At 38.0% G+C, this 11528-nt stretch overlaps 1 protein-coding gene across 3 annotated transcripts; it reads left to right on the top strand.

The window, feature by feature from the left end:
• The first annotated feature begins 4220 nt into the window (after positions 1 to 4220).
• On the top strand, positions 4221 to 8172 carry LOC127755364 (protein trichome birefringence-like 16). 3 transcript variants are annotated; one of them, XM_052281021.1, is made up of 6 exons: positions 4221 to 4347; positions 5040 to 5209; positions 5954 to 6162; positions 6268 to 6432; positions 6614 to 6809; positions 6929 to 8172. In XM_052281021.1, the coding sequence occupies exons 3-6, from the start codon at positions 6009 to 6011 to the stop codon at positions 7755 to 7757; spliced, it is 1344 nt and encodes a 447-aa protein (XP_052136981.1). In that variant the 5' UTR covers positions 4221 to 4347; positions 5040 to 5209; positions 5954 to 6008; the 3' UTR covers positions 7758 to 8172. The 3 variants fall into 3 exon arrangements, with proteins under 3 accessions (XP_052136981.1, XP_052136980.1, XP_052136982.1); XM_052281020.1 differs by having other exon boundaries at positions 6250 to 6432; positions 6929 to 8170; XM_052281022.1 differs by lacking the exons at positions 4221 to 4347; positions 5040 to 5209 and having other exon boundaries at positions 6025 to 6162; positions 6273 to 6432; positions 6929 to 8171.
• Positions 8173 to 11528: the final 3356 nt, after the last annotated feature.

The following is an 11528-nucleotide window of genomic DNA, read 5'->3' as shown; positions in this document are numbered from 1 at the left end:
AAAAAAAAAGTGTTGCAAGATTCTCTTAGACTTAGTAAGTTGTCGCTAAGAATTTGATCACCTCACCTTGGTGACCTGTGGCAATTTTTATTGACAAGTAATGGCGAAGTGTGGGTCTTTTTCCAATCAAAATGTATGGTTACATAAATGACACGTGTCAATAAGAAATCAAAATAACCTTCTTTCGTGATCAACAAGTCACCAGCACTACAAAAGAAGTCAATATGAAATCAAAAGAAGTCACCAGAACTACAAAAGATAGAGGATAGCACAACATACAAATAAATATTCCAGCTCTCAAGAAGGATATTGCTGACATAGTAGACAGCAAAGCAGTACACCTTCTAGTGACCATAACAGCTAAGCTAAGCTAGACACACAGACGAGAAGGAAAAGAACAACAAAAATCAGAATCGAGATAGCGATCGATATACCGATCGGCGACTAACTTACCTTCGATTTGTTTGTTTTTCTTTCCTCCCCAAGTTCTGTTGTTCCATCATGCCATCTCTCTACTCCTATGAAAGTTGATCGTCCATCCTCTCCTTCCCCTCTCTCCCTTTCACACAACAAAAGAAAATTTTTATAAGACCTCTAGTGATAATAATGTTTCAGCTCATTTCGTCCATTGCTCTGCACTCCTTTCATTGATTTTTTATAAGACGCAGCCTGATTCGGTTTGGTCTAATAAACTCTTCCGTTTCAGGTTATAAGACTTTCTAGCATTGCCCATATTTATATAGGTGTTAAACCTAGACACAATTACTAGAAAGTCTTATGACCTGAAACGGAGGTAGTAACTTTTAATTTGCCCTACAATCTATTTTTATGGTACCAAATCCTGGTCATATGAAAAGTACCTATGAACATAAATCCAGTGTTATCATGTTTATAGTATTTTGGACCAACATATATGAAAAAAAAAACTTAGAGGCGTTTTGTATCGTAAGATTTACCCCACCAAGATTGTGGACTATGGATGCCTTCACCTTTCAACGAGATTTCAGTAGAGACAAATTATAGATAGATAGTAGACACTTTCACCTCTAAACGAGAACCGAGGTAATTAATATGGCAGAGCAAAATTCCACCCTAGAACTGCTCTTTAAGGATGCGGGCAACGAGCTATGTTTGCCACGTCACATGGACATACTCACGAGTTTATACAATCTTTTATAATCCCTCTGTATTTTAATGTATAACATCGTTGACTTTTTAATCAATATTTGACCACTCGTCTTATTCAAAATTTTTATATAAATATAAAAATACTTATGTCATGCTTAGAGAATATTTGATGATAAATCAAATCACAATAAAATAAATTATAATTACATAAATTTTTTGAATAAGACGAAAGGTCAAACGTTTGTTAAAAAGTCAACGGCATCATACATTAAAATACGAAAGGAGTATAATGGATAGAAATCAACCTGATCTCTACATTTACGAGTAGATATATTCTTCTAATTTTTCAGGACCCTATTTCTTTTTCTTGATTCCCATGAAGGCTTTGATGCATTGCTTCCTAGGTTAATCTTTTAGTCTTGATCACTTTTTGAGAAATTATGTGTTTTCCATTAACAACTAATTTATTCTAATCAATCGTAGTCAAGGACGAATTTATGTTCTACTAAATGCCATTGCACTTTTTTTTTCTTTTTTCTTTTTGTCATTGCCAATAGCCTCAACCTATGAAAAAAAATACATTTTTACATATAGAATGGACATAACACTTTGAAGATGAGATACAGTACTAGGGGTAAATGGACAATTTGACAAGGTAACCCAGTACAATTGACAGGAGGCTCACACCGATGGTAAAAAGGAAAGGAAAGAAAAAGATACTTATGCAATGGCATTTCATATAACTTACATTTGACATTAGCGATTCTCAGAATCAATCCTTTGCAAGTGAAATTAAGTAGAATTTCTCACTTTCCTATATGCTCTTGTTGAACAACTAACATTAGGACAGTCACTTGCTTACTGTTTTTTTTCCTTGACAATTCTATTCCTATCCTTAATCTAACCAAAATTGTTTAAATTATCAAGAAAAATCCATGCCATGTCCATGGAGAACTGCATATACATGGATTATACTACATATACATTCTAAATAATGAGAGAAAGTTTACCAGTATAAAGGAGGATACAGATTTTCCCAACAACAATTTGGCTAGCCAAATCTGAACAACATTAACAACAAGCTTGAGGTGCAGTGAGGCTGAGAAGAACCTTCAACTGAAGGAGGCCACAAAACCATATACGTGGAACTTACCTTACAAAATGACAGTCAATCACCATTTTTCTTTAGCATTAAATGAGAAGGCAATATGGATCCCCGCAGATCTTAGGCTTGAGGACATCAACGATGGGAGCACCGATATCCATGACGCCTGTGACCACCACACACTTTTCTGGAGAGCGATTTCGCTACAACCCTCCCTCACCTTTGTGCCTCGGGATGAACTTTCCGGGTAAAAACTTATTTCTAGATGTCCAGAATAGCAACGACAAGTTGTGAAGCTCCCACACCTCAATAGCCCCATTCGAGCCGTGTTATCATTCCAAATTGATCTATATATTTCATATATACACAAAGACTAAAAAAAAACTAATAACTCTTTCATACTATATTTACTCTAGCAACAAACTCAATGCATGCACCATCCTTCTAGCCAATAGCAAATCAAGATATTGCATGTAGGTTATAAATACTTTTGTGCATAGATGCATGCATCAATGTCCATTACTCTAATGCACAAATAACGAATAGACTTAATGAATGAACACAGATATACAGATATATAGATCATTTAGGAATAACCTAAAAAAAACTATATGTATATCAATTTGGAGTGGAGGGAGTATTATCTATTTAATTATGAGAAATATATTAGTCCAAATTAACATATATGTAGAAAATAAAAAACAATATGAAAGAATTACGGAAATACGTACTAATATCGTTATCATATATAATACAATGAAAAAAGAAGACCATAGTCAAATGCTTTATTATTGAGCAAAAATGATGGTATTATTTTTATCATCTTTTAGAGGAATCTATCTAACCATAGTTAATCAGCCCGTATTAGTAGAAGTATGTATCGTCGTGCATCAACATATCATATATCATGAGATTATTAGTTATAGCTAAGTACACCGGTGTAATCATACTTAGCATATCACAAGACTATCAGGTAATGGACAATTATCTTTAATTGTGCTAGAGAAAAAAAAACTTCCTTCGTCCCATAAAAAACCAACCTAGAACTAGATGTGACACATCCTAGTAAAACGAATCTAGACATACATATGTTCAGAATTTATTGTACTACAATATGCCACACCAGTTCTACATTCTTTTTTTTTTTGAACAAAAGGAGTAAATTACAATCCATACTATATATTCTTAAAAATTCTTACAAGTTTTCATATAACGTTATCCTTTAACCATTTTCATTTACACAATAGCTAACTTTACATTTTAATTTGGAGCACCATATTCTATCCATCTCCAAGTCCAGTGACTCAGTAATCCCTTTGCACATTAACTCTCTCTCTCCATTTTCTTTTTCCATCCGACAGTTGGATAACCGATAGATCTAGCAAGAAAGAGCTTGGATATAGCGCCTTCGCTCTTCGTCGGGTAAGCTCCTACCTTCCAAAGTCCCTGCAAGCCCGACATCTCTGACCTCAATGGTAACCATAACAACAATAGTGCGCATCACGATAGGGGAGAAGAAAAAGACTTGTCGGTTACTAGAGGTTAAGGCTGCGCATGTAAAGGTAAAGGGGAGGAACGATGGTGGCTCATAGAGAAAGAGCGGTGATGGCGGTGGGTAGAGTGGCAGTTAGCGGTTGCTGGTAGTATGAGGAATTTGTTGTTGACACAATCGTTTAAATTTTTCCTAAGTATTGATGATACATGGGTCACCAGTTATATAAAGAAATAGCACTAGCTAGTTTTAAAATACTACCTTGTTCTAAAATAAGTGTCAAAACTTTTGACCGTCCGTCTTTAAAAAGTTTATGAAAAAATTAAAATAAATTAGTCACACGTAAAATATTATTCATGTTTTATCAACTAATAACAATAAGACAAAAAGTTAAACGTTAGACGTGAACTTACCGATCTACACTTATTTTGGGACTAGGGGAGTAGGAAATAAAAATACTGAGATAAGGGCGGAGTAGTCGAGTATCGCGTTAAAAGAAAGAGAAACCTCTCGTTGTCTCCTCCGCTCCTCGCCTCCTTGCGCCGCCGCCAAGACGAGTCGCGGCTGAACAGGGGGAGGGCCGGGCGGCGATCTCCATCGCAGCGGAGGGGAGGGGATCCTGGTGCGTCCTCTTTCTGATTCATCTCTCTCTCTCTCTCTCTCTCTCTCTCTCTCTCTCTCTCTCCCACCCCACCGGGACTGGAATTTGCGGGATTGCGTTCGTGAACCCTACTAGCTTCTCTTCTAGATCTTCTCCTCCTCCTCCTTAATTTGATAGCCTTAAACCTCTCTTAAATAATTCAAGTAATAACAGTTTGTTTGTTTGTTCACCCAAAAGTTTGGGGGTTCAACTGAACTGAACCCCCATGTCCCAAGTTGGATCCGCCCCTGGCCTATAATAAGATGTGGCGCTGTAACAATGCAACTAGCTGTAGGGTGACAGTAGGATAGTTCCATATCAACTTAGTGTGTGCTTATATGGTTAATCGTCCACTTATTGCCATCACATTTCTTATATAGTGTAAATCAAGTTTGATGTTAATTGGAAATTGCAATTTTTTGGGCCAGGGGACCCCATACCCCTGTCATTATACTTGATACATGTCTAGAACAGCTTGAATTTGACAGCTAAGTAAGTACTCTTGAGTTGTATCCATAATTCACCCTAAAAGAATTGTATATATTGATTGTTGTGATATTTATCCCCTTAGATATATGCACTGAGAATATATATACATTATTGACCTTGATTGCTAACTCTTGAGAATGTATTACGGCATATATAACAAGAGAGTTTTTTTTACCTTCTTGAAGGTGGTTCAACTATTGTATAGCAGTATGTTGGATTGTTGATGTTCAGAATTTTGATATCCTAGCACGATTCCCCCTCTCGCCGCCTCTTGCCCAAGGAGAACGTCGACCACGCCGTGGTCCAGGCTCTCAGCATCGGTGCCACTATTATCTGCCTAACGCTACACGTCCAGGTATGGAACTACCCCTCCCCATACTCCTTCCCCATGCTAACCCTGCCTGATCCCCAATCTCTCGATGGCAAAAGAAATCAGTGCCCAATCTGATTCACGCCTGCCTAAACTTGGCTGCGCTGCTATACAATGGTGTTAATTTGTTGTTTCGAATAAATCTCACATTTATACTGAATAAACATTTTGAAGGCCGAGAGATACTAACTGATCTATGATGTTCAAGGAAACATCGATTCACCATTAGTATGGGCATACTGTGGACTTCGTAATTTACCATACTTATTGAATTTTGCAGATTAGTGATGGCAATCCTAATTTCATCCTATTTGCTTGGTACACATAGAGGAGCTTAGTAGGATTATTTACTGGAGTAGAATTTCTTCTCTTTTTTTTGTTTATATTAATGCTAATTGTGTATCTCAATTGTGTGTAAAAAAATATATAAGAAAGCCTAAAATTTCAATACACATGTAGCAACTGAGTTGGTAATCTATCAATTGCAGAAAAGATAAAAAGGACTAAAGTTGGCCATGTAGTCTTGGCCCAAGGATTAACTAAGCCCCTACATCTGTATTAAAATTCTATGTTTTTTTCTTTTTATTACTTTACATAACTCACAGTTTAAATCCTTTGCAATATATTGTACAGTGCGTATTATTAGGAACAGTAGCACTTGTCTAATTTTGCATGTTTTCTTGTATGAAAACATCAACTGTCTTATAACTTCTCATGGATGGTTCCTAGGGTCATACTGGATTTCAAGAGAAGAAAAAAGGTTGTTCAAGAACATAAAAAAGGGATGAGACTAGGAAGCATAAATGGACTGCGGTGCAAGCAGCTTAAACTTGTCATTCTTGCTTTTTTCATGATGTTTCTTCTCTGGAAATGGGAGAGAGGAACATACTACACTACTGAAATCCTCCGGCCAGATTCATTGATTTTGGCTCATCCAGGTCATTTTACGCATACTGAAATATTTTGACTCCATCCTTTTCATGTTACACCTATATTTATTCTCATTTTGTTCCAAATTTTTGTAGCTAACTCAAAGTTTGTAGATCAGCATACATCATCCGAAGAAGACTTTCCGAATGCAGATACATTGACACAATCAGTAGTTAAAGTAGAACAGCAAGTAAGTGATGCACCACCACCGATGTCCATAGCAAGTGATTCTGCTGATGTTGCGGATGAAAGGGAACCACCGCCTTCTGGGAAGAAAGGTATTGTTCATCTTCTGTAACTGCAGGAGGAGCCATTTCTTCTCCGAGCATGCTAGATCTAATATGCTTGCATTCTAGTTGAGAAGATCTTTTTCTTGCCAATGTCCTTTTACATAAGATAGTGCGGGTTGTTTAGTCCTTCGTGTTATGTTCACCTAATGTACAATTTATTACCTTACAGATTGTAACTACGGAAATGGAAAATGGGTTTCTGACAACAACAGACCGCTATACTCCGGTTTCGGCTGTAAACAATGGCTTTCTGAGAGCTGGGCCTGCAGACTAACCCAGCGCACAGATTTTGCTTATGAAAAATTTAGATGGCAACCTGAAGGTTGTGAGATGCCAGAATTTGAGGCCTCACAGTTCTTGACGAGGTATGTGGCCGTTGCTTATCCATGAATTAGGATTATATATACTGCACTCACTGGCTTGACACTGGCTTGATATAATTGTCTGAATCATTTAGGTGAATTCTAATTTTGACATATTTCAGAATGCAGGATAAAACCATTGCTTATGTGGGTGATTCTTTAGGGAGGCAAATGTTTCAATCAATGATGTGTATGGTCACTGGTGGAAAGGAGAGACTAGATGTGGAAGACGTTGGTGCAGAGTATGGTTTTTTCTTAGCTCCGGGTGCAAAAAGACCAGATGGCTGGGCCTACCGATTCCCAAGAACTAATACAACCATTTTATACCATTGGTCGTCGACACTCTGTGATTTGGAGCCTCTGGATCCATCAGATCCAGCCACCAGTTATGCCATGCACCTTGATCGTCCACCTGCTTTTCTGAAGAATAACCTTCACAGGCTCCATGTTCTGGTTCTTAACACTGGCCACCACTGGAACCGAGGGAAGCTAAGGGCAAACAAGTGGGAAATGTATCTTGGGGGAGCACCAAACACTAACAGGAATACTGCTGTCATCTGGAAGGCCAAAAATATCACCATCCACACTGTTATTAAGTGGTTGGATACCCAACTTCCTCACCACCCACAACTGAAGGTGTTCTACAGGTCAATATCTCCTCGGCATTTCTTCAATGGAGATTGGAACACCGGGGGTCGCTGTGATAATACAAGTCCTTTGGCCAAGGGAAGTGGCATTTCCCAAAATCATTCCGATGACGCCGATGCCGAGGGAGCCGTGATGGGAACAAGGGTGAAGCTTTTGGATATAACTGCACTATCACGATTGAGAGATGAAGGGCATATATCGCGGTACAGTATCAAAGCCACGCAGGGAGTTCAAGATTGCTTGCACTGGTGCCTTCCTGGACTACCAGATACATGGAATGAGATCCTTGCAGCCCAGTTGTAGCTAAGTCTCTAGTTGAATGAGAAGAGCTAATGGTCAGAACCAACTTAGCTTGAGTTGTTATATACGGCGATTGCTAGTCTTCACAACAGAGCTTTTGTGCTGCTGCGAGAGGAACAGCAAAGCAGCAGTGGATTCTTTAGGAAGCTTTCGTTCCTGTAGCTAATGAGCTTCTTGTAATGTAGTAACCACCTTTTGTATTTTCTTACTGTGTATGGCCATTGAATTGATTGGCAGTAACGGAGTAGTCTTATAGATAAGTTATTTACGCTCTTGGAAATGCGTTTTGTGATTAACATTCTGCGATGAGCACTCATGTTTTGTTTCTCTAGCAGTATTATACTAATACACTAGGTGATACCTCGCACTTTGCTACGAAATTTATTGATGAATATATGTTAAATATTATAGAAATGATGAATATTGAAATATTGTGAAAATGACGTGGAAGATATTTGACATACTTCTATTTGAGCTTTATAATATTATATTATAGGTTATGTGTCATGCTTGTATGAGATTTAAAGAATAATACTTGTGAGCAGGGTTAATCCTATCGGTTAGGCCGATTTGATTGGACCTCACTGAAATGCCAAAATTTCGGTCTGAAATTTCCGTAATTTTGAAAAAAAAATAGTTGAATTTGAACAAATATTACCAAAATTCATGAAAAAATTGAAAAATTGAAAATTTTTTAGCTGAAGTAATATCGTATCGGAAGGGACCGAAATAACCGAAATTTCCAACCTTGGTTGTGAGTGGGTGATGATGTGGTATATTTGCATGTTGAGTTTTAGCTTCTAATTGGGTAATAACTATGTAGTTCTATAGATATGTTCTCATGTCACTAGCACGGGATAGGTCATCTCAATCGGACGGACAGCCTCATCACTGTCGGGTAGGGCTACCGTCACTAAGCCTATCACCGATGAGTAGACTACTCATCGGTGACGGGCCTTAAATTCATCTCAATCGGGCCGTGTTTGTCGCCCGTCACCGATGACACTCATCCGTGACGGGCTTAAGTGCTGGGCCCGACAAAGATTGTAGAGATAATCTCAATTGGGCCTAAACGTACCCGTCACAGATGAGTCTCATCGATATATGTAAATCGGTTATGTATGTACGAGTGATCAACGACGGTGTTTATTTCAGTCCAATTGAGATGACTTCCTTGTGACGGCCCGCAAAAGCCAAGCTCATATGAGAGGATGTGTACTAATGTGTAGTTTCCTCTTAGACTAAGTTTAGTATAGCCAACTACTAGCTCCAAATCATCTATAGTCAATCTAATAGCTCATTTATATAATATACAATAGTTACCTATAAGAATATAGTACACTATTAATATATGATCCCACCCCTCATACACAATTAGAGTCCGTGCTATTGTAGCTCACTTTCTTTCTCTATATTCTCTTCTGTTCTCCACATGTATTTACAGCTAACTTATAGCCGTACTCGCTCTTATTGAATCAGTGAACATTCCTCGTATTAGAGCCAATAACATGTAGCTCCCGCTAAATAATATGCCCTCTCTTAATATATAATGTTGTTGATTATTTGGTGTACCGTTTGGCTATTTGTCTTATTCCAAAGTTTATATAATTTTTTCGTTGTGACTCATTATCATTAAAGAACTCTAACCTTGTCTTACTCAAAATCTTCCACGCCGCCGCTCCTCGTCGGGACACCGCTTGACGCGGAAGGTATGTGACACATTGGGTTGCCACCGCCGCGGAGCTTCCTTACTTCCACCTGCCGTGGGAGAGAGAGAGAGAGTGGGATAGAGAAGGAAGGGAGAGAGAGTGAGGGGAGTATGACATGTAGGCCTCACTTTATTTTTTACTTTCTCCGTTTCATAATGTAAAACTTTCTAGCATTGCTCATATTCATTTAGATGTTAATGAATCTAGACATCTGCATGTGTTTAAATTCATTAACATCTATATGTATATGACTAATGCTAGAAAGTCTTACATTGTGAAACAAAGGGAGTATTTCCTTTGACGATTGTGATGCTATGTCAGCAAATACCACTATCAATATTGCTTTGGGAGTTAAATTGTACCGGTTTTAATAGTTGGAGGGTCAATATATATATATATATATATATATATATATATATATATATATATATATATATATATATATATATATATATATATATATATATATATATATATATATATATAGGACACTCATATAGGGCACCATGGTGCCCGGGCACCATGGTATCAAATGCACAAAATCACTCAAATTTTTCAAATTTTTTAAATTGTGAGTATATACCTAGTTATAATAATTTGATTCATACCTATACCTATCAACAAAACAACTCAAATTTAACTTTATTTCACAATCCATAATTACATACCTAACTAATTATATGTATGGATGCTATATACCTAGAATCAAAATCTAACAAAAACAAGTTCAAATTCAATTCAAACTTGCTTTGAACTAATTAGTAAAGTAGTTAATGTTAATCCCTAAGTAATTAAAAAAGTTTCATACTCATTTGAATTGGGTATATAGTAAATTTCAACAATGGTACCCGGGCACCATGGAGCACCAAACAAATTTTATATATATATATATATATATATATATATATATATATATATATATATAAATATAAAATATTGCGGTTGAGAGTACGTACGAATCAGAACCACTAGTAGGGAGTCCAAGTGGACTTATTCCTTTAGTCAATAGCCGGTCCTGCTCGTGAAGCCCAATATAAATTCATCATACGGGGAGAAATTTAAACTTTGCAAATTAGTTTGAGATTAGTTGGAAACTTAACGTTTAACAAAACCACGCCAAGAAAGCATGAAATCGAACCACTCCAAAAGAGACTCTCCCTTTAGCAATAAGGTATTTATATTTTTCCATGTATATAAAAAGTTTGAATCATTATAAATATATTCATGTCTGGTGCATATATGTAAGGAATGGATACAAATAAACTAAAATGATCTGGCGTACGTATATATCATTCTCTTTTTCTTTTTTTTTTAACCTAAAATCCATCACAATACAAGTATACGACTCCAGAGTATATTGCTTGTCATATATGCATGTGGAATTGTGGATACTCTCTTATGTAATAATTAATTTCAAATAGTAATTAACTACAATTACCATGTTGTATCTGTTAACTTCCATACATAATTGATTATAATTAAGGTGCCCTCTCTCTCTTTGATTTTGTACTCTAGAATGATTATCTGCGGCTCTAAATTACCTTATAATTCATGACACCATGAAGCTATATATATACACATACACATTATTAGGTTAACTTGTACTTGTAAGAAATACAATTAGCCAGCCATTAGCCATTCTTTCTTCGATTCCATTTTTCCATATTAATCAAGCTCCAAGCCATGGCCAGCATCAACCACCATCTCCTCCTCGCCGCCGCCGCCACCGCCACGGCCTCCCGTGTCACCGTCACCAGCTTAGCGAACACGACGTCGTCGTCGGTGGCTGCCCTCGGCAGCAGTGGCATCATCGCCGGCGGCCGAGCGGCGAACGCGTCGGCGAACACGACGGCGGCGGCGGAGCCGACGGTGTACGAGATGCTGGGGAAGTACGGGTTCCCGCCGGGATCCTGCCGGCGGGCGCGCAGGGGTACACGCTGGACGCCGGCGACGGGTCGTTCCAGGTGACCCTCCCCGGCGACTGCGTCGTCGACGTCCAGGGGTACAAGCTCCGGTACCGGAGCAACATCTACGGCAACGTGCGCGCCGGCTCCATCGACGGCCT

This window comes from Oryza glaberrima, chromosome 11 (assembly GCF_000147395.1).
Source record: "Oryza glaberrima chromosome 11, OglaRS2, whole genome shotgun sequence".
Classification (NCBI taxonomy): domain Eukaryota; kingdom Viridiplantae; phylum Streptophyta; class Magnoliopsida; order Poales; family Poaceae; genus Oryza; species Oryza glaberrima.
This window is presented reverse-complemented; position numbering and strand designations above follow the sequence as displayed.